The 23,491-nt window shown below is 42.9% G+C and overlaps 1 protein-coding gene across 1 annotated transcript in view; it reads left to right on the top strand.

The window, feature by feature from the left end:
• The window catches only part of AFF1 (ALF transcription elongation factor 1), a 102,766-nt gene that overhangs the window by 21,157 nt on the left and 58,118 nt on the right, over window positions 1-23,491 (top strand). The window contains exons 2-3 of the mRNA XM_082051617.1: window positions 10,017-10,137; window positions 10,660-11,571. Coding sequence (XP_081907743.1) covers window positions 10,017-10,137; window positions 10,660-11,571 — 1,033 coding nt within the window. The remainder of the gene's footprint in view (window positions 1-10,016; window positions 10,138-10,659; window positions 11,572-23,491) is intronic.

The following is a 23,491-nucleotide window of genomic DNA, read 5'->3' as shown; positions in this document are numbered from 1 at the left end:
GTTGATAGTGCCAAGGCCTTGTATTTACTTCGAGCAACCTTTGATCTAGGAAAGCATGATGTAAGTACCTTTGAAGGGTAAATGTCTTTTCTGTTTGTGTGATTGTTTCCTCTGGCTTTTTTGCAGACAGGTCTTGGGGTGATCATGAGTGACTCAGAGTCCCCTTCCCTGCTAGAGCAGGATCTGCTCAGCAGGGAATGCTGTTTCTCCAAACAGACTGATTGTCAGACAAAGCCAGGATGTGATGTGCTCTCAGAGGGATCTGGGTGTACATTTCTCAAAGTCCAAGCTGAGCTGAACCACATCGGTGTTGGATCTGAGCGTGTGCTGTGGAAGCAGCTCTGGAGGCCCTTGGGTCTATGTGAAAATGATTGCTCAGCTGTGCAACAGGAGCACAACAACTGTTAGTGGCAGAGTGAAGTCTTTGATTTTGGTACAAAGAGTGAAGCTTAGAGTAACTTATTCTTGGCTGTCACCTCTGCAAAGTAACCCCATTCATTAGGGTGTATGTCTATCTGTATCCTGACCAGTCTAACATTTTGATCCTTGCTGATGAAGTGAGAAGAGACATGGGCTCATGTTGCCTGCAAAAGCTGCCCCTGTGTTCAGTCTGTCACAGCTGGGTCACCACAACCAAGGCTGCTTGGTGTGCAGCTGTGAGGGGGCTCTCGGAGCCTGGGGATAGCACTGGGTTCAAGTCCCATCCTGGGCTGCACATCTAGTGCTGCTCCATCAGTGCTGCAGCCAAAGCAACAGCAGCTTTGTCCAAATCTTTCTGTGCATACTCAATTACTGAAATAGCACTTGCGTTGCAGATCTTTCCTTAGCTACCCGGAAAGACACGTGGGCCTTCAGGGCTGAAGGGCAGTCAGACCACTTACTGGGCATGGGGAAATCCTGAGATGTGTGCCTGGTGAATTAGGCTGCTGTGTACAGAACGCCTCACCTCTGAGAGGCAGAGTGGTCAGGATTTTTCATTGCATGTACCTGGTGATTTAAATTTTTCACATTTCCTCCTTTGCCTGCCACATCCAGATCAAACAAAGCCTTAAATTCATCATTGTTCCAACACCTTGTCTGCTCTCCTTGTAATTACACTTCACACATCCACACCTTCTTAGAAGCCCTCCTAGTATATTTGCATTTAGATGGAGAATGACAACTTTCGTGTTCTATGTGTAACTTATAATTAACACCTTTGCTGACAGCATTCTATTAACAGCATACATGGGGTGAGGTTGAAAGCCTGGGTGTCTTCAGAGACTTAATTTCTGCAGCATCCTGAGCGGGAAGTCTGCCTCTCGGTTTGTTCAGGTGCTTCAATTACGGCGATATCGTTAAGTACTGTTATTGAAGATGACTAAGTAAAGATTGTATAAATTAAAGTGATTGTTGCATCTTTCCAGATTTTCTAAGTTGCTGCTGTATACGGCTGTTAAGTGGGGCTGGTCCTCAGTGTGAGCTTCTGCTTTTTGTTGGGAGCATCTTTCTGCTGACAGAGTCTGACTGCATACTGTGTTCTGGCTTCTCAGGGGTTCACTGCTTTGGAAGGGGGTCATTGTTCCTGTGATATATTCATCGTGTGAGGCTTTCTGGCCTCTTGCAATCAAAAGCTGTCATGCCTGTGGAGACCAAGGAACAGTCGACGGGGATATGAGAGCTCCAGTTGCTGCAGAGGGGAGGAGGAATAGGATGCCTTGCTGCTTAGGGAATGGCCCAGCTCGGAATGCTCCTGTTGGAAGCATTTTTGTCTGGAGGGCGCCACATCTTTTTCAAAAGTATCCAAAGGCCTGTCTACTGCAACATTGCTGTAATGGCCTTCATTTACACTTAAGTAAAATTAGATTTTAAACATTTCAGTGCTTGAGGGAAAATCAAAGTTATAAACCTTTCATTTGTTTGTCTTTTTTGAGTAGGCAGAGAAGAGATTGCTAGTGTTGATTATTTGCATCTTTTCACAAGGCTTTTTTATCTTTTGAGCCATCAGTGGTTTGTAGAGCATAGGCCGTGAAATACTGTTCCAGATCCTGGGCTGTGTTTTTAAGTACATAGCCATTTGAGTGTTTTAGGCTCAATACTGTGAAGGGTTTGTCACGTTTGAAGAACATCTGAGAGTTGCCAATTCCTGCCAGAGTCACTGGGCGCTGCAGGGGCTCAGCCCTTCTCAGGAAACGTTTGGGCTTACTCTTGGGAACTGCTTGATGAATAAAGGCCTATTGATGCTGAAAGGAAGCTAAAGCCTTTTAATGGCTGAGTAATGAATATGTTTTAAACTTGGCAATAGAAATAGGAAACAAGTAAGAAAGTAAACCCAAAGATTACTGTAAAAAGGCAGAGTGAGAAGATACTTAACGTTACATAGGTGGAACAGAGTTTTTTTTTCTGGCAAAAGCCAACTTGGTTTCTGCTTAAACAAACTGGCGGTCCCCTGCTGCCTGTTATAACATCCCAGCCATTTTCCACATCAGCTTTTTGGTATAACCTAAAGAGCCATGTATTTAAAACATAGGAAGAGGTGTATTCAGCATCATTTTTTTCATATGGTTTGAAGGAAAGCTTGCAGCAGTACTGGATTTTCTTGGAACATTGGTTTTGTTCAAAATTATTTGCCAGGAGGTTTCTTGCGGTCACTGTGGAAGTACAGACAGACTGTGAGGCCTTGCTCAGCGGTCTAACGCTACTGTCATGGAGTCAGTAAACAGGATTGGATGCGCTTGTTGAGTTGAAGGAGGGAGAGGAAGCAAAAACTTGAAAAACAAGTTCCAACTGATTTGTCCAGTGTGAAGATATGTATTTTTGGAAAGCACATTCCAAAGCTGGTTGATGATGATGCAGAAAATAATTGACTAACTGTACCATCTGTTGCACTTCTGCCATATGTTTTCCTCTTATCATTTGTTTCTGTTCAAACTGTGTATGTTCTATGAAATAGCGTTTGATGTGAAACAAACAGAACTTAAAAATATCCAGCAAGCCATAACTTGGTGATGTTTCTATAAAGGAAAGGAAGGAAACCTTGGGATGAGGCATTTCTGATGCTGTTTAATATTAACTTTAATGTCCTGCTTTTATCTACTTGTCTTACAGTCACTGCTAGGCAAGTTGCTTAGGTGATACAGTGTGAGAGTCGAGCACATCTGTTTTGCACGGTACCTTTCTGTGCCATACATTTATCCATGTTTCTTTTCAAGCAGATGAATGGAACTGCATATTTAATGTTTGTAGGTGTGATCCTGTCTGTATAAATGGGTGGCAGTTCTTCTGTGAAGACTTTCAGGGCAGCACAGCTGAGGCACTGCAGTGAGGCTGTTAGTGCATCCTGTGTAATTTCCATTTGATCTTTTTTGGAGCAGCAATGCGCCTTGCCTTCAAATTAAGCAAGAATGTATGTCTCAATCTTGAGAAAAGTTGATCAGCAACTTCTCATGATAAAAAAGGATCTGTTTTAATGACAAAAGGGCTTCAATAAATTTGTGATTTCCTGCAGTTGTACTGAAAGGAAATGTTCCCTCTTAATGTTTCAGAGGAAGAGGTTCTGTGCATTCAGAAGGAAGTGGGCGCTGTGTGTGTTTGCATTTCTCCACCCCCTTCCCTGCTGCTGGAATAATTCCTTTTTGGACCCAGCAACAGGTCTTATTACAATAAAAAATGAAGTAGATTTTTATTTTCATTTTATTTTCATACGGAGAACACAGAGGACACGAGGAGAGGCAGAGTTTCTTTCTGCACTGCTCTATTTTTTGAAAATGTTGTCATGGGCTGGATTATCACATATCAGCATTTGAAACTCCATACTAAAGATTATCATGTCACTGAACCAGTCTTTTTAAGGTTTCTTTTATAGATTCAAGCCTGGGTGATGTTGTGAGTCGAGGTCTATGCTTTGCGTAGCTTTCTGAACCAAATCTCTTATTACTTGAACCAGTGGACTACTTTCCCCAGCATGTGCTGATTTAAGCCAAAGAGTATTTTACTATTTCAGTGTGTAGGAAAGGATGATTTTTTTTTTTTTTTTTCCTCTTGTGGGAGAGGAGGAGAGATTTGTGCATATGCTTACTTGTTTTGGAGCTCAAGAAATCATAAATTTATTCATGTTTGAAGATCATCAAGACTGAACTAATATTTCAGGGCAGACATCCAGTCTCATCTGCATGTTAGAATGTATGGGGTATTTGGGTTTGCCTGGTGGCATGTCAAGCACAGCCCAGCTTGACCGTGGAGCACTATTTTAACTCCCAATTTTTGAACCGTTCCCTTCTGAAGACGGACAGGGTGAGACCATGAAGCCCTACAGTTCCCAAGCTCCTTATGCGTTTGGCACGTTGGTGTTGAGCCTGGAGGTCCCGTTTCCCCAAAGCATTTCCACAAAGCAGTGAGGAAGAGCTTGGAGGTGGGTTTGTTTTAGGGTTGTTCACAGAATGTAAGGGGTTGGAAAAGATCATCCAGTCCAATCCCCCTGCCGGAGCAGGAACATCTAGATGAGGCTACACAGGAATGTGTCCAGGCGGGTTTTGAATGTCTCCAGAGGAGGAGGAGGAAACGTTGTGGTTGGTTGTGTGGGGTTTTTATTTTGTGGTTGGTTTGGTTTGGTGTTGTTTTGTTTTGTTTCCTTTTTTTTTTTTTTATTTTTTCCCTCTGAATTCTTGTGCTAGGAAAACCTAGATCTGCTGATCTGGAGAGGTTCCTGAAGGAGAGGAGCTTTGGCACTGGCGCTGTTGGGGCCTGGTCAGCACATAGGTGAGGGAGAGCGTGCTGGAGCCTGGCCGGCTCTGTGGCTGCCAGGGTTTCCTGTCATGGCGCCTGGCAGGCCCTGGAGGCCTCCGCTCCCCTTGGCACGACTCCACGCAGGGCCGGAGCCCACTGCAGTTCTCCAGGGCTTTCTGCCCTGCTTCCTAACACTGAATCTGGGGAAAACCATGTAGTGGTGCATTACAGCATAACCCAGGTTTTCAAAAGCGTATGGACAAATACCATAAGTCACCTGGTTGATGGCAGACTGAAGCAGTGTCTCTAGATATGTTTGGAGCAGGATAACTACACGCTTGCATTAAAAAAGTGGACTTGTCAGTTTACTGCAGACGCTTCTGCTCTGAATTAGAAATGCCATCTAGTGTAATACAACTTTATTTTTTATTATTTTTTAAGAAAAGCCTCTCAGTATGAGATGAGGCAGTGTGCACAGGGACTTGGCAGCTGTGTGATAAAATACATGAATTAGAATGAGTTTTAGCTGTTGTCTTCAGGTAGTTCAAGGGCTTGTCTGTAATTTAGAGAAGGGAGGGCAGGTGCTTTCAACTGCATGAGCAAATGCATAGCTACTTGGTGTTTATTCCCTAATCCTTCTGCTTTTAAAACGGTACCTCCCCCAGTGCACTGCAGCCAGGGGAAAAGTCCTCACGAGCATATGTTTGATCCCTTTCAGAAAGGGAGGCAGAGGGTGTATGGCAATCCTGAAGGGCAAAATGGAGGGGAATGACCCCTCTTGACTGGCTGGCTGGATTGTCAGTGATGCGTGGCCAGCAGCTTGGGCCACTGGTCACCATGAGAGCACTTATGGCATTATGGCAAAATGTGCTGTCCTTTCCCCTCCCCTCTGTCCCTCCTCGCTTTCTCTTCACACAATCTTTAGAAAGAATTTATTGCTGGGGAGAGAGCTTTGGGGTCAAGGAAGGTTCAGGGAAAGAAAAGGCCTTTAGATGTGTTACAGCTGCTGGTTTTGCAGCAAGCAGCATGTAAGATGTTTTATATTCAGTGTTTGGATACATACAGGAAAGAGAACTACTTCTCACTGTAAATATTATCATTGCAAGAGACACAGGTTATGGTTGTTTAGGGTTTTTCTTTTGTTTGAACGTAATCAGAACCTCTGAGGAAAACAGCTTGATTGCTCTGAATTTGGATGCTCGCCAGCCTAGAAATAGCAGGATATCCGTAATCCACATGGACGTAGCATAGTGTTTTAGTAGAAAACGATTTGCAGGGTCATAACATATTGCGTGGTTTGTTTTTTTTTTTTAATTGCTACTGTTATTTTTCAAATTTGCAAGTTATGGGCTTCTCTTGCTCTAAGTTGGAGTATAGTAGAGATGTTTACAGCAAGATGTGATATAAAATGTATGTGCACACACATGTTCTGTTTTAATAGACTTGATGTCATTGTTAAGAGAGATTGTGGTGAAGAGAATGAAATAAATGAGTAGTAATATTGTGCTAAGGCTTTGGTTCAAGGTTAATATTTATTAATTCAAACTTTAAATGTTTGAGGGTTGTTTGGTTTTGGTGTTATGTGAGTTTTAAAATTTTTTTTTAAAGGTGCAGAAGCTGAACTTCTTGAGCTGATATGTAGTGTCCAAATGATGACTTCCCTTCATTTTGCAGGAGGTCTGCTCATGTGTGCCCTAGGTCAGGCCTGTTTTGCATGACTGAAGAACACACTCTCATTGCCCAACACAAAGTCCGTTGAAACCAATAAGAAGTTTTTGCTGATTTCAGTGGGCTTTGGCTCACTCCTCTGCTCTGCAAGTTGAAACAACAAAGCAAAACACAAAACCTCTTGGTCAGAATTTCCACTTGTTTGTTTTGCAGCAAAGTCTCAGTGTGGAGTGATTCATCCTCTCAGTGCTCTTCCATCTAAAGTATCTTGCACATTTTATTTTTTTGTGTGCTTTAAGAAAGTTGGTCTACATTATCTACTTGGTCATAAATCTTATGTGAAGGAGCTGATTGGGGAGAGTATTTTGTATTACTGTTGAAAGGTAGAGAAGCAGGGGGTAGGGAAGCCATCACAAGGTACGACGCTTGACTCCTGTAGTGTGCGGGGGCTGGTACTCAAAGTCCTCGGTGCTTTACAGGAATGACCACTGCTATGGCAGTGCACCTTGAAAGATCTTCAAGTTCTATTGGATGTGCCTTTCTAAATTATAATGCAGATTGTAAAGTGCTGCGGTATGCTCCAGTTGTGACGTTAGAGTTTTTGAAAGGTAACTGAGGTGGTTAAGGAGGTCAGGAATAGGTCTATGAAAAGAGAAGTTACTTTCTGAGCCTTGACAGTGTTCCCCAAGAGACCTGTGTTCAACTTTGTAGCTTTTATGTCTCTCTCCATCTCCTCAGAAAGAGTCATCTAGTCTCTTACCTGGGAAGATAAAATGAGATTGCCTCATTTTAAAGCAATCCGTTTTAAAAACAGATAGATTGGCTGTGGCTTTTGTCCTTTCGTGTTGTGTAGATGAGCTTTTAAAATCACTTTTATTTTTATGATCTTGGGCTTCAGCACAGAGCTTTACCAGCTCAGCAGCTTGTCTCTGGGAGGCCTGGATCTGGTGTATGCAGCAACAATCTGCAAACTGCAGTAACAAAATCTATTTGGAGGAAAGCTAGCACAATTTCTGTGTGTACTGTGTACCCCAGCCAACACTGTGAGTAACTTAATAAGTTCTATAATTTATTAAGTACTAAGGAGAAGGGAGAGAAAAAAAAAAAAAAAGCAGTGCATATATTTATTTGGTGTTGCAGTTGTATTAAAAACTACTCTGTAGGTCTGAGTGCTTTGGTATTCACGGTGTGGATCAAGACAGAAATAGTAACAGGGTGGGCTGACATGTTGACAGTGTTGTGCAGGCCAAAATATTTATGTGTATCAAAAGACACTGAGGGGCAGAAGGAGCTTTGCTCCCTTCAACACAGTTGTCACACTTGTAAAAAGCAGATCTCCCCTTTGTGTCTTTTGATTTCCTCAATGTCCCACTGTCAAATGATGAAAATTGTGGCTGAAGAACTGACAGAGAAAAACATGACAGGGAAATCAGCTGATGCTCAAGGAAATGGTGAGAGGTCTTTTTGTAGAAAACCAGTTCCAGCCTGAGATGGGATTATGTCTGAAAGGTGTGTCTTCCGCTTTGCCCACTTGCTGTAGTTTGTGATGAAACAAAAGTAAATGGGTGGCATGTGGCTTGAGTAAGCCAACCTGCATTGTGTGTGAACTTCTGCTTGTCATCTCAGATCCTGTCTCCTGGCAGTGCCAGGAGGAGGGGTTAAAACCAACTTTAAATTATCCTTTTGTCAATTAAGCTTTCTGTTTTAAGCTTTTGAAAGGAAAAAATACAAGGTGGGTAAGGGAGAGATGAACCTGAGCACCGGGTTGCTGTAAGAGTCTTGATGAATCCAAATCAGAAGAACTCCTTGCAAGAGAGTTGTGGAATTTGTGAAGGGAAGATATTGACTGCAGGTGGAAGAGGCTTGGGAAACGGCAAGGAGCCAGGACCGCCACCGGGGGCAGTGGTTTTGTTCCTCTGCCCTCCCTGTTGTGTTGGCTTGAGTGCTTGTGCGGCCATGGAGGAAATGGACTGGGGAGCAGTGGGCGAAGAGGAGCTGATCCAGGTTAAATCATGCCCATTAAAATAGAAAAATAATTTTTAAAAAGTTTCCTTTACAGTTGGTGCTGGTGTTCCTGAAACTGGGACATGTTCTCAAACACAAATTGGTGAAGAGGAGGTTTCAGATATCTCCTTCACACTAAAAGCCAGCATCTTAGCTGTTAAAACCATCTTTTGAGGCTTTGTTAAGGGAATTTTTTTTTAAGTTTGTATAAAAGATATTTATAGGGTCATTTTTTACTTCCTGGAATGTTTGGAAAATGGTGCTTCATTCACTAAAAATTTTCCAGATAATTTGAACAGATTTGTTTAAAAAATGCGGTCAAGTTGAAATGCATTCCCTTAAAAAAAACCCCACTCACATGCATACAATTTCAAGTAGTAGATGTAGCCAAGATTTCTTCTAATTTGCCTTAGAATTGCTCCGAATATTTTGTCTTCTGCAGTTGGTATCACACATATCTGGCTGCACGAATCTTCCCCTGCACACACTGGGCAACAGACCAACTAACCGATTATAGACAAGAAATTGCTCACATGCAACATGACATCAGATGCACAGAGGAAAATGTTTCTATTATATAGTCTGTAACAGAAGGATTGAGTATATTTACTGATTTTATTTTTTTTTTAGAATTATTTGCATTTTTTGCAGAAGTGGGGCACATAGAGCTTACTGGAAACTTCTGTTTTGCTATGTTTGGAAACAGTTCAGCCCTAACGAAGTTGGAAACTATTTTAAATGTGCATAGTCTAACCTCTGAATATGTTTTTCTGTGTTAGTGGCACAAGTACATCCTTGCTGTGGTTCCATATATGGAAGTTTGCCATTTTCCAGAGCTCCTCTTGAGTCAGGAGTCCCCCTCTGCAGTGGTCGGGCCTCCTGGTTAACTGTGACAGCAAAGCCAGTTGTCTACCTCTCCTTTAGGGGTGATTAAACTTTCAGTAGATTATTATGTGTGTGTGGTATTTGAGAAAATGTCACTGGTGGGGAAAACAAGGCTCTTCCCTTCCAGACTGGGACATTTGAGAAGTCGAATGTACGAAGAAGTATATAGGAATTCTACGTATGTAGTAGACTATGCAATAGGAGAGAAATACCTGCATCTGCATACTATGTCTGCACATTTTTTCTTCCCAAACATCCATAAATATCAGAGCAATGGATTCCCTTATTTTGCACTAATATTTTACAGAGGAGCTGTGGTTTCCAGGATCTGGTTTTCCATGAAGTCATCCTGTGCCTGTTTTGTCACAGCTTTCCTGTGGCTGACAGAGTTGACTGCATGTGTATGTGGTTCAGGTGAAGCAGAGGGATTCTACCAGGTGTTTTACAAATTCCTGACACTTTAAATACATTTATATGATTGGTTTAAATGCAGCTACATGATTTGCCAAGTAATCAGCCTTCCAAATGTCCATTTAAAGTGGAGGGTAAGTTTTCAAGCCTGTTTATAGTGTAGGTAAAGTTTAATCTCTGAAAGTGGCAACACCTTCAAAATAGGGGATTCTCTGGATTTTGAAATTACTTCCGTGCTCGATGCATACTGTTGTGTGAAAACCACAGTTTCTGCACAAAGTATATACTTGTTGATAACACTGGTGTAAAGTGTTAACCCTCCTTTCATTTTCTCTTTCCTAAAGCTTGTACAATGAGGACAGAAACTTGCTGCGTATTCGAGAGAAAGAGAGGCGTAATCAGGAAGCTCTACAAGAGAGAGACATATTCCCTGAGAAGACTCCCCTCTTTGCAGAACCCTACAAGGTAATGGTAGGGGGGTGCGTGGTGGAGGGAGAGGAGAAAAGAGGTTTGGGGTAGAAGCTGTGGCCTCTGTGTACAGTATAGGAGATGAGCAGGATACATGGAAACACAGCATCTTCCTATCTGCTCATCAGAGTACATACTTAAAGCTCTGTAGATGATGGAAACACAGTGTAGGCTTTGGATTGGGCAGGGTGATTTGGGGGCCTCCTGTAGTCTGGGGGTTTTGAGGGAGGGTAGAGCAGCTTGGCTGGCTGTCTGTCTGCAGCTGTGATTGGAACAAACTGGTCTGATGTTAGTGCTCCTGAACAGTGCAGGAACACCTGCAACCTTGGCTCAGAAGAGCTAATACTGCCTAGAGCAGTCACACTTGCTTTGGAGAGACTGCTTGCAGGATCAATGTGATCTTGTGTAACTTGATGCGTGGTAATTAAAATAAGATCCTGAAGAAAGTCTCTTCCTGAGCTGGATGTCTTGGAGCGGAGGGTCACTGCTTTTTAAATTTCCCCTGCCCTTCTATTGCAGACCAATAAAGAAGATGAGTTGTCAAGCCGAATTCAGAACATGCTGGGCAATTATGAGGAAGTCAAGGAGCTTATCAGCAACAGATCCCATCAGAATCTCATAGGGATTCCAAAAAGTGTTGCTCCTCTGATTCCACAAGGAAAGCCTGATCACCCATACTTCCCTGAAAAGACCAGCCATACATTAACATCTTCATTCCACCGCACAACTCGACATCCACACATGGGACCTACAGTTGTAGCTCCTCCCCCTCCGAGCCACTCCATGCACTACCAAAAGGCACAGTCTAGAACAGAACCAGCTTCAGGTTTGCACGCCAAGAGTCACAGCTTATCCAATGGTCAGAGCCAAGGTCAAGAACACAATCGTGGTGGCCAAGAAAGTCATGCAGGCTTTCACCACAAGAGAAATGACAGGCGTGCAGTTGGTGAAGGTCGTCCTAATGAACTGCAGGCCTCCTTTCTGGCGCTTTCTCCATTACTGTCATCTTTGTCTTCTCCAGTGGCCCCTCTGTCCCCTCTACATTCCAGCCAGCATATCAATTCCAGGTCACAGAACAGCAGCAAAAGTCATGGGCCGACCCACAGTCAAACAAAATCATCTCAGGACCTAGTGGCAGGATCACAGGAGAAGGAAAGTCGGGACAGCTCAGCTGTTAACCTGACCAGCACCACTCAGCCTTCCTCTCAGACTTTTCCCCCGCCTTTGCCATCAAAAACCAGTGCAATGCAGCAGAAACCAACTGCCTATGTCAGACCAATGGATGGCCAAGATCAGGCGCCAGTTGAATCACCAGAGCTCAAACATCTGCCAGAGGAATACCACGGAGAACCCTACGAAAAGATCTTGGATTTGAAGGCGAACGCCAAAGCCAAACTATCCAAACTGAAAATCCCTTCTGAGCCCATAGAGGTGAGTGCAGCTGTTGGGGGGTCCCTTCTCACAGCAGGGTAAATTCAGCTGTGGAAGCACAGGTCACTAAGGAGCAGAGGCCACCAGAAGCAATGATGGCTGTGTGCACGTTATCACCTGTAGAAAGTGCATTTTGAGGGTGACTTTTGCTGACCTGGGTAAGATGCCTATTTGGTATGATTGTCATGATTCTGTGGTTTTCTCAGTGAGGCTTCAGCAGGTTTTGTGGTTAGAGAGACTACTTTAGTTGCTGTGATTTTTGTTTTGCCTGTGTAAGATTGTTGCAAAGGAGAGGGGGAAATGATGTGCTGAGAAGGTCAAGTGGTGAAGCACCTGCAGTTGGGATATGCAGAGTGTCAGTACTCAGTCTGAGTGCTGTGGGGTACAGAGGCCCCAAATCTTCACTGAATATTGGGACAGCTGACTGTGGTCACCTGATAGGCTGAAGGTTTTGGAACTTTCTGATAAGTGACCGTGAACATCAGAAGGTTCTCCTAAGTAAGTTTGCAAGATCTCACGTTAGACCATCAGGAAAATATTGATATGGATAAGAAACATTCTCTAGGTTTCTGCCAGATGGATTTAGCCTGGCTTCTTCAGGAAACATGACACAATTCTGTCTCCTACTTCACCAAATACCTTTTGAGCAAGTTCTGAAGATTTAAGTAAATTCAGTGTAAAGGTGGAGTTCTCAATGATAAGCAAGATGCTAAAAGTTGTGTAAAATTTTGCCCTCGAGCAAAGAAGACAATGTCTGTCTTGTCCCAACCATGAGCGAAATGAGCAGAACTCTGCTGCATGTTTGTTCCTATCAGCAGAAAGCAGCCTGGGCAATGAGCTTAAGTAAACCTTCCTTCTGTAATATCTGTAACACTTGTCCTTTCTCCACTAAGGACTTAGAAGGGAATCGCAGAAAGTGTGGGATGGAAAGCTGCAGTTGTTACAGTCAAGAGGTGGCACTTGGGCCAGAGACCAAAATGTGTTGCATGTAAATCTCTGGTTCTTCCTGCTCATCTGAGAACAGCTTCTTCCTCATGTTTGTTATTTTCTTGAATGGGAAATGCTAGCTTCTTCATCTGCCCCCTGTTTATAAATGAGTAATGTTTGGGGGCTTAGATTTCCATCTTGAGTGAGAATCTGTGGTTTCAAGCTGCAGTCAGATTTCTGTCTTCAGGTGCTCTTTCATCTTTCATTCTGTACTTTTGGTCATTGGATTGCTCTTTTCCAGGTTGAGACATGTGAATTGATTGCAGCAAGGCTGAGTGTGGGGAATTGCAGATTAGCAGGTGCAGTTCAGAACATGATGCTGTTGTTCTTGTACATAAGTAGCCCTCTTACTCGAGAGAGGAAAACTTCTGAGAATACAGATATTTTGTAGAGTTCTCCCTGGATCTTGAGTTGGCTAGAGATCATATGCAATGTGTGGTAGAGACCGGCACAGTTGACCTGGGTTAGATTTGTCTGGCTTAGCTTTCACTGGAGAGAAAAAGGAAAGGGCAGTAGTCAGAGTGTTTGGGAAGGCTCTTCTGAAGATTTCAGAAGGCATCTCTCACCTGTGTTTGGGCTGTGCTGTGAAGTGTAGTGGCTTTCAGGTGTGTTGTTTAAAGGAGGGGAATAGCTGGAAGCATATTAGCTTCTTAACCAGGCAGTTGAGAAGCAGTTCTTTCCTTTATAATTGTTTTGGTACAGCAAAATTCCTTGTTGTACTCCATCAGTTTTTTGCTGACCGCAAGGTCTCCTATCTGATTTGTCATGTGTGATGGAGGCAGAAGCCTCGGATTTCTCAGACCTGCCGTAGGATAAAGCAGCTTGAAGCTCATGCTGGTAAAGCAGTTGAAGAGGAGAAGCAGTGCTGTTGCGTGTGTGTTGTTCAGGAAATGCCCCTTGTTTCAGCTTTGCTGAGGGACCGGCACAGACTCTGCCAGCCTTGTGGCTCAGTCTCCTGCAAACTTGGGGGCACTCAGTTCCCAGGTACTTTTAGCAGTTTTGCCACACTCATCCTTCAGCTCTTAGAATGTTGCCGCGCACGAGGGGATGTGGGATCCCACAGCACTGACCTAAGGCAGCTGGGTGAGGAGAGCTAGAGAGATAGCTTTCAAATTGTTTTGCCTTTGTAATAAAAAGGGAGGGTGGGGGGCGTGGTCTACATTCTGTGGAAAAGGGTGTTGTAGGATTATTTGATCAGCTGCAAATAACTGTAGGCCATTTCTTGTGGAAAATGAGAGGAAACTGGCAAAATGACATTGTTGAGAAGTTGTGAAAATACTTTTGTGCTCAGAGACTTCATTTGCTTTGAAGTAGGTTTGGCATTGCACAGTTCCTCAAAATAGGAAGTGCAGTGTGGTCTGCATTTCATTATTTGCTTGACTGGGTATTTTACTCCTGGGGGAGAAGTAAAGCAGTGCAGGGCCTTACCTTCTGCATTACTCATTGCCAAAAAGATAGAGGGCATTTCTGGTTTTAAAACTCTTTGGTTTGGCTGTAGGGTTTTTAATTTTTTTCTTTTGAGAGAGACCATCCTTATTTTTCAGAAATGAGACTTCCTTGTTCTCTCTCAGCTCTCCTGGTCCTATTTCTATTTTCATCCTCTTTTCCCATCTTTGTGCTTTTTATGTCATCTTGTGTATCTGTGTTTTAATCTGATTTTTAGGTAGGACAGCACTATCTATGATGCTGTGTGCTGAATGAAACTTCTTTGTCACTTTCCATTGAGCACAGGACTCTGAATCCAGATCCCCATAAAAATCCTACGACTGCCAGAGCATTACCAAGTAGCATTACCTGTGCCTGTGTGGGAGTGCTACTGGATCTGTGGCAGAGTAAGAATACAATAAAAAGGGAATTAAAGCTAATGAAAGAAATGGTTCTGCACAAGCCAAACCCTTGGTTTTAATTATATGCTTAGTCCATTTCAAAGCTGATAAATGAAACCTTTTGTGAATAAGCTGAATGATCCTCATTTGAGGTAGGTATCTTTAAGCTGTGGCCTCTGACTGTTTTCTGTGTGCAGGTATTTTGGGTAATGGCTCTGTAAGCTCTAGTGAAAAATCTGTGACTTCCTGCTTGTGTCAGGCTTGTCATTATCATATTTAGTTCTGCTTGGTTTCAATGATTAACATCCATTTGATGATACCATCTTTCAGCCTGGAGAGCAAAGAGGAAGAACCAGTATGGTTGCACACCTGGGTATATTCCCTGTGTGTTGGATATGCAGGATGAGAGCTGACTGGGGAACAGAGCTGGGCTGGTTTGCTTTTGGGAAACAGCCAGTGAGATATGTTGTGTGGAGGTGAACGATTCACCCAAAGGAAGGATCTTGGGAAGGCTAATCAGGGGGTATTTTGCCGAAAGGTTGGGCCTCCCTTTTGTTTTTGGTGAAAGAGGAGCTGCAGGGAGGCTCCTGCCCTCCTGTGACCCTGACAGTGAATAGGTCTAGGCCAGCAGAAACTCTCCTGTTCTCTTCTCTCTTCCTCCCAGAAACTGGGAGCATGGTTTTACACATTTATTATGCTTTTTGGCCTCAGTTATACTGAACAGCCACATGCCCAATACAGTTTTTCCCGTGATGTTCCTTGACATCACTTGGGAAAGCCATTTCTTCTACCGCATTGGCTAATTGAATTTCTAAGGCATATGTCACCTGCAGCTGTGAATTCATTATTGACAGCTTCTGTTCATGGCAACACTGACAAGTTAAGCCTTCCAGTCTGAATAGACAAGCAGATTCACTGTAGAGTGAATTAATCCACTGGATAACTGTGCAGTGACTCACTTTGCATTCACACAAAGACATTGAATGGCTCTTTCCCCTCTTCCCCAAATAAAAACCTTCACTTTCAAACATCATCCCCTTTAAGGCATTTTTCCAAACTTACTGTGAGAAGACTTAAAAATATACATGAAGCTTAGATGTATTCCTTTTCTTAATGTGCCAGGTTTTACCTCTCTGACTAGCCCCTAAACAAAGATGCTTTTAAAGCATCTCTTTTCATGTCTTTAGGAGAGCCACAGCACCAAAAGAGATCCTTGTATTACCTCTATTGACAAAGACTGTGATGCCTTCAAGGGAATTGGCTTGACGGCAGCACCAAGATGAAGTTAGGCTGCCTTGAGAGAGAGCGTTTATAAAGCCTAAAGCATTACCAAGGGCATAGTGTCTGAAGGAATGTACAGGACTTGATGCTCACTGAAGATTTGGCTTTGTTTTCCTAGCTGTTTCATAAAGTTAGCAAGTAGCTCCTTTTATCTCAATGAGACATCAATGGACTCTCCTCTTTCACCTGCAAATGAGGAAGCAAACAGGGAAGCAACCAATTTTTAAAACAAACAAAAACCAAAACTACCAATAATCAATTAAAAAGCCCAGACGTATTAAGTCTTTTTGGTAATACTGTATTATCCTGAAGCACAGGGTACATACAAAGATCTCTGCATTCAAAATGGGATTGCTGTCATCAAATTCTGTTCACCTCAGTACACATTTATGAACAGTCACCTGTTAAAACATGATTGGTGCATAGTATATAGAAATAACTAAATACCTAGAAAGAAGTCTGGATGACAAAAATAAAAAGTCCACTTCAGATAAATAATTTTTCACTGACCTCTGTTCACAGCAGCTCTTCTTCTGGCACTAGTGGTCAGACAGGTGCCCTGTAAACTAGAAATAAATGTGTTGCTGTAATCCCGTGTCCTTTAAAAATGAAAATCTTGAAAAATATATATAGCAGTGCCATTTGGTCATACCTAATGAATACAAGAATATTTAGCATTAAGCTACTATCATCTTCTTTCTACCAACCTTATGCCTATTTGTCATGAATTGAATAGGATGGAGATTAGTGATGTGGGGGTTTTTTCTGCCTTATGTGATTGGAGAAGGGTTTCCTTACTTCAGTGTGCAAATTTGTTTTTTGTTGGTATGTGACTGTTAAAGAAGCAGTTCAAACACTGATGACAATTGTTACTACTAGATTTTTAATGTTTGCTTGTTGCCTCTGTAGCAAAGCGTGCTCTGCAAGAGCTGAAGGGTGAGGGCATGTGGGGCAAGGAGCAGGTGGTTGGTTCAAAAGCCAAAAGGACATCTTGTATTGTTACTTCAGTTGAACCATACTCTGGTGTTCAGAGTTCATGTGTCAGACTGTAGAAGTCATAAATTAGCAGTAGTCTTGTTCATCTTCCTCTTTGTGATGCTTAGAGAAGGCACATTCAGGTCCAGTGTTCAACTAGTGACTCAGCTGCAAGTCTTTCCAAGTTTGAGATCTTTGCTTGTTCACTGGGCTCCAAGGTGTGGGCTTGGCTTTTCTGCAAAATACTATTAGGGGATTTTTTTGTTTGTTTTGTTTTTCAAAAGAGATGAATAATGCGTAGTGCTACATTCAGCCCTCAGGCCACCAGAGCTGGGTAGTTTGTGTTCTTGTTGCTTGGAAGTCCAACTAGGGAGCGTAAGTGTGAGGAAAGGAAGAGGGAACCTGCATCCACCTGGAGCGTGTGGTGAGGAGGGGAAGGAGAAGATGCCAAGAAACAGGGTTTCTGGGAGAGTGGTTGAGTCGTTGCCAGCTTCTCCCATCAGGGCCTTAGCTCTTTGGCTTAAACCAAGCCCAGCTTCCCTCGACAGAGTGTCTATGGGCACCACTGCAGAACGTTTGTCCAAATTTGATTGGTAAATCCATCACTTTGCAAAGCAACAGGAGACTGAGAAAGAGTAGTTAGATGGGGATTTCAAATCCTGCAGAGAGCAAGAGCAGGATAGATAGGTACATAAACTGCTTTGCATCTTTCCAGATGACTTTAGAAGTTAGTGTGTCATCTGAAGTGCTGCAAGCAACTTGGGTTTAAATTAGCTGCCACAGCATATTAATCACTGGGAAGTATTTTGGTTGAGGTATTTTAGGTTGTTGTTCTTCCTATGAAGGGCATGTGATCAGCCATCCTTACCAGAAGGAGTTATGATTCCAGCACAGCATTTAGACCGTTGCTTTTCTCTTTGGTAACTGTGAAGAGTGCTGTTTTTAAAAAGAGGAGACAAAAAAAACCAAACACCCAACAAAAAAAAAAAAAAAAACGTAGTCCTCTGCAGGAGCCACCAAGCTGAATTTAAGGAGAACTTAAGAGCACTTCTGTTGTCACCGTTGCTGTGCAGAACAAAATTAGTGGTTGTTAAATGTTGTGTATGTAAACAGCCACTTCTTTTCTGCAATAACCCATTTGATATCAGTGGCCGCATGTCAATGAGTAAAATGCACATCCAGCAAGAGTATGTAAGAGTAATTTTGCAAACCTTCCTGTGTACAATGGGGACAAACACACACAACAGTTACAAAGGTAAGTGAATAATTGTTCATAGAAACAGATGTAGTTATGTGGAAAAAGTGTTATTGAAGTGAGAAGAGAATTGATAACCCTGTCTTCAAAGCACAGTGTTCGTTGTGGGCTCTGGTAAATGAAGCAAGAAGCAATAGTTTGGAATTGAGGGGGAAAAACAGCAAGTGCTGTAAGTTACTCTGTCAAACTCTGTCTAACACAACAAATCGCAAAACGTATATATGACAAATTCTCACATTTCTCCTGAGCACTTGACATTGTCAGGTTAATATTCTTGAAACTCAGGGCAGCAGCAACGTGTGGATCGGGACAAGTGCCTAAGTACGTAAAAGCATTAAATTGCATGTGCTCAGTGCCTTGTGAGCGAGTATGGAAAATTTCAGTCAGATGGTTTTGCTGGATCCCTGAGGTTTCCTAACTCTTTTTCAAGCTGTAATTGTCTGTTGCCAACTACGTGAGTTTGTATGGGCTGGAGAGAGTGAAGGGAAGGTAGCTGTGCTGCTGGGGCTGCAGTTAGGTTAGGGTAGCTGTGGTTTGAGGGACAGCACAGAGTTTGTGGTGCTGTTTGTTGGCATTTGATGCTGCTGCCTGTGTTTCCCAGGGAAGGAAAGAAGCAAGGAGGGAAGGAAACATCACTTGGAGGTGTCTGAAAACATTGTTGAAGAGTCTGTCTGTCCTGCAAGAGTTTGATATGAGGATGCTTTCCTTGTGTTATAATTGCTTAAGCAAACCCAAATCACACTTCAGTGCTTGTCTGCATGCTGTGCTTAGTCTGAAGCTTGCGGTCTCTGTTTCAGTTGTTTAGAAACGTTTGGAGGCCTGGCTTGTTTTTTTCCAGTAAAGCATTTGTCTAAAAGAAGTAGCATTTCTTTCTGGGAACCTGGAATCATGTGTCTTGAGAAGTATCATCGTTTTGGTTTCACTGACTGTAAAAGTTATGTTGATGTAACTCAGGAGTAAAACCATGACACCCTGAGTTGTGTGCTGGGTATTTTCCTTCCTCTGAAGGAATTTTTTTGGCTCATCCAGAGGGCTCCCATCTTCTACCCCAAAAGCTTAACCATTGCTGTCATTGCTTGAACATCTGCTACCCAGCCAGTGATCATGGTAAAGTCCTTTGCCAGAGCTGCTGAAAGTTAAATTTCAGCAGAAGGAGGACATATTACTTGACCCTGAACAGTATTCTGAGTTTGAAACCAAGCATCAAACTGCACCTTCCAGATGGCTGCATTATAGACAGCTTTGTTTACTTCTTAACATCAAAGAGTCTCATTTTAGTTGGGCAAATGACAAATGTTACTGCTTTCCTAAAATTAAGAATTGGAAACAATTATTTGCAACTTTTTTTACTGGATGAAATTTTCTGCACACATATTTTAAATGCAGAGGCAGCCTGTGCCTTTGCAGACAAGGCTTTGCTGCTTCGATAGCAACTTAAGGAGCAATTCAATGAAGGGAGTGACTGCAGAAAAATAGATTAAACAGCCTAATTTGGGAATGGAAACTGTTTCCTGACTGTCAGGAGGGTGCTGCTAGTGCATGATCATTACTGGTTGTGAAGCAGCCTGTTTGGGACAGTAAACTTGCAAGGGAGAAGAATTACCAGCTCTTGGGATGATACGTCAGGGAGGGATTGGTTGGTTGGTTTCAACTGTTTTGTTAAACCAAAGTGGTTGTTTTCAAACCTTGTGTAGATAGGAATAGTTTGTAGCAATTGCCTAACACTCCTGCTAAAAGTCTTTGTGGAAACAAGAAAACTGTGTGTCACTGTTATCTTTGATTATTCATCATATGGGTCTCAAATGGTGACTGCTGGTGTGCAAAGCCGTTGTGCAAACAGAGTAATATACGCTCATATAGTGACATATCAAAGAGGGAATTGTTATGGGGAAGAAGCAGCAAGTGAAAATAGACCTTGAGTTCCTTACTTGTGGGTGCACATCACGAAGGAGGTTGTGATTAACCACAGAAGCATTACAGGAGGCATTTCATACTGCTAATGCAATGGTTGTTACTGCCCAATATTATGGCTAATAAACAAGAGAAGTGATCTGGAAAGCCTGAGGAGAAGGCGAAGAGCAGATGACAGCCAAACCTTCCAACAAGGCGACTTCAAAGCAGGCACTGATGGCAGGGAGAGGTGGCAGGCGATGTGCATGGTAATGAGCTCCAAACAAAGCACAGCCACTGACAGCTTATCACTGCCAGTTTCAAAAGTAAAGCCAGACATTTATCTTGGAGGAGGAGGGCATGACTGTGGTGGCCTCATCAGTTTCTCTGCCTGGTATCCAGACTCCACCATCTTGCAGTCGTAAGGTCTTTGATTGTAAGAGGTGTAAATAATGGTGTGTTTCGTTTTGTTTTTATTATTTTGTTGTTGTTTTGTTTCTGTGTGGTGTCTGGTGTTGTTTTTGTTTTGGTTTTTTTTTGGTTATAGATGTAATTCTGGAAGGAAAAAACCCAAAACCAACAAGCCCACACTCTTTTGAAAGTCCACATTGCTCTTGATGTTAGGCAGTCCCTGACAGACTATTTTCTCTTAGCCTGGGGCGATAAGCGTGTTAAAATGAAAGGTTGACGAGTAGCTCTCTTTCTGACCTGATATCTGTTTAAATGTGAGATGTGTACGGTTTGTTTGAAAATGATTTATGATTTAAGAATACCTCTGGAGTTTTAAGTTGAAAATTTTTCTGTCCTGGACACAGCTTACTTAATCCATTGGTTGTCTGCAGCCTACACTGCATTAGTTGGTCATATTTTAGAAACCTTTCTGGAAAACTTCATGCTTCAATGGAGCCTTGAAGCTGCAGTATCTTTCCCTCTGTTAAAATAAAGGAAACAGGCAAAAAAAGGATAAATATATTGTTGGAGACCATGAATCACAACTACTTTACCTCTTTCCCTGCTCTCCTCTTGCATTTATGTTGCACTGATTTTTCTCAGTCTTTCCTCTCCTATCCCCTTTGCTGCTGGACCAAGCCAGGGAGCAGTGAGATGAGTGTGGTGTGTGAGGTGAGGGGACTGAATGTGGTGGCAGCTCCTGAAGTTATTTTTCTGTAGGTTGAATTATCCATCAGCTTTTCACAGTATACAGTTAGCTAGCCATTTGTCAGACTTCCCCTTAGAAGCATCTCTTTTACAACCAGGATGGAGTTCGTTACTGGGGTTTATATTGTGGCATAAAGTGCCTAAGCCTGGGGTGGCACTCACTCTTCAACATGGCACAAGTCATTTGCTTAGAAGAAACTGAACTTTGATTCCACCAGTATCCTCTCACTGGGCATAGTGGTTGGTGCCAGTGATACTGGGAGTCGAGGTGTTCGCTCGCAGCTTTGCAAGTGGATGAATTCTGCATTTCTAGGAGAATAGGGGGTTGTAATTACTTTTTAAAAAATCACTTGACGAAATAATTTATTTTTATAGTTTCTTCACACGCATATATAGATACTTTAATATTCGAGTTTCTTGTAATAGCATTAGTCTGATTAACTCAATTTGATTTTTCTGACTGTCTTGTATAAGAAAAAAAACCCTAAACAAACAAACAAATCTTTACTATAAGGACTTAAACTGAGCTATGCCATTCCCAGAAAACATCCCTAATAACTTGCATGTAAATATCCAAAGCTGTTGCAGCCTGAGGCCTTTCTCGTAACCCTTATGCGTTGTGGCAAGCGTGAGCTGAAATGAACTGCAGCCAGAGAAAGCTCAAATACAGGATTCTTTGCTGCTTGTTGTTATACTAAGTGCCCAAAGATGTGTCCTTTGACCTGCGTCTTCATGGCCCTTTTTGGCTCTCAGAAGCAAAAGCAGTTGGTACCTTTTCCGCTCTTACATTTCCTTTTTTTTTTTTTTCTTTTTTCTTTCCTTTCCTTTGCTTTAGCAGCTGTTCTGCAGGTACATCCAGAGGCACGGACCCCGATCACTGCTCCTTGGGGTGGTTTCACAGACATGAGCAGTTTGGGGGTTTGACAGAGCGCTGCTGGTGATGGGCTCGGGGTTGCATACAGCCTTTGCATTTTAAAATACATAAACAGATTTTGTCTTCTCTTGTTTTCTCTCACCTGATGTGCATGCAGTATCTTAGGAAAAATCAGAGTCAATCCCAGTGGACAGTGGAGAATTATATGGTAGTGCTGTGTTTTGGTTTGGGGTGTTGGTGTTGGTGTTGTTTTGCCTTTTTTTTTTTTTTTTTTTAACCAATCCATAGCATGCAGATGTAATTATGTAAACAGAAAAAGCTACTTGTTATATTTGATTTAACAGGGAGTCCCACTGGGTGCAAAAGACTTTTTTTCCCTTTTGTGCCTCTCCTTTGGAAGAAGCCACACATTTTATCCAGGCTGGAAATAAACCAGCAATAAAATGCCAAAGCAGTTCTAATAGCTCATGCGGAACGTCCTCCACCAACCTGTCTATAGATTTTTTAAACTCTCCGCACTGTTTCTTGCACAAGTGGAAAGCGCCGGAGGGACAGATGTTGCCAATTTGAACTGTACAGGGGGAAGGCAAATATTGCTAAGCAACCGTGTGCTTGAGAGAACGTTTTTTCGGAGAGGAGCCAAGGGAGTTATGCCTGGGAGCACTCACGGCTTCTCATGGCTTGGTGCGAGGGAAGAGATTAAAAGTTCTTTCCTGTCGGGGCTGCCACCGCCAGCACAAAAGACACCACAACCTACTGACACTGATTAGGGCTGACAAGGGAATGTATGAAAACAGGAAATCTCCCCTGCCATGTAGGAAGGCAGTAAGACATGTTCACAGAGGTAAGTGCACCACACAAGCGTGGTTGGGTATTAAAGCTGCCTCTGCCAGGGCGATTCCAGGCGTTGGCTCGAGTGGGAGGAGGTGAAACCCCCGGGCAGGTGACCAAGCCCTGTGAGGTCCGGGAGGACCTCGCCTGTGTCCGGTTTCTGTGTCTGGCTGGGAGCAGGTTGCTGAAGGATGGGCTGGTGGGAAATGGGGCTGTTTTCAGTGAGTCTTGTAGTTGCAGGCTGCCTCACGTAAATCAAGTTAACTTCTGTAGTTAGCAAAGAATGAAAGAGCTTCCAAGCAAGGCAAGTCTTAAAATGCCTTTGTATAGTTATGCTCCTCCCCAGCCAAGCAGCACTTCATAGCTACATGCCAGGCTGGGGGTCACTCCTCTAATGACCATCCTGAATGCTGCTGGAGATGTTTCCTCAGAGAGTGAATTTGCCTGTTTCAAGCCTCTGAATTATTTTGACAATATTTTGTCTGTTTTACGCCCTTGGTGTCTTGTTTAAGAGATGTATTTTCAGCAATAAAACACAGATTCCTCTTTGTCCGCTGGGCGTCACGTTAATACTTCCCTAATGCTATTTTGAGCACCTTCTGGTCTTTGATCTGATTCTTTACCACACACTTAATTTTTTATTTCTTACTTCACGGGGTTTTTACTGGGTACCATTGAACCATGGCAGAAGTGGGATTTTGCAGTTTAAGGATGCTCCTTAGGCATCATCTGTGTCACCAGTGATGCAGGGGTCCAGCTCTGAGAGCAGCCCTGCCCGTGGGGACCCGAGTTAGCTGGTGCTAAACCAGTGCTACACTGATCCCAAATTTCAGCATTTCTGGC

This window comes from Streptopelia decaocto, assembly GCF_964273445.1.
Source record: "Streptopelia decaocto genome assembly, chromosome: 4".
In the NCBI taxonomy this organism is placed as follows: Eukaryota; Metazoa; Chordata; class Aves; order Columbiformes; family Columbidae; genus Streptopelia; species Streptopelia decaocto.
Note: the sequence above shows the minus strand (reverse complement) of the source record. Positions and strands in the feature narration are given on the sequence as shown.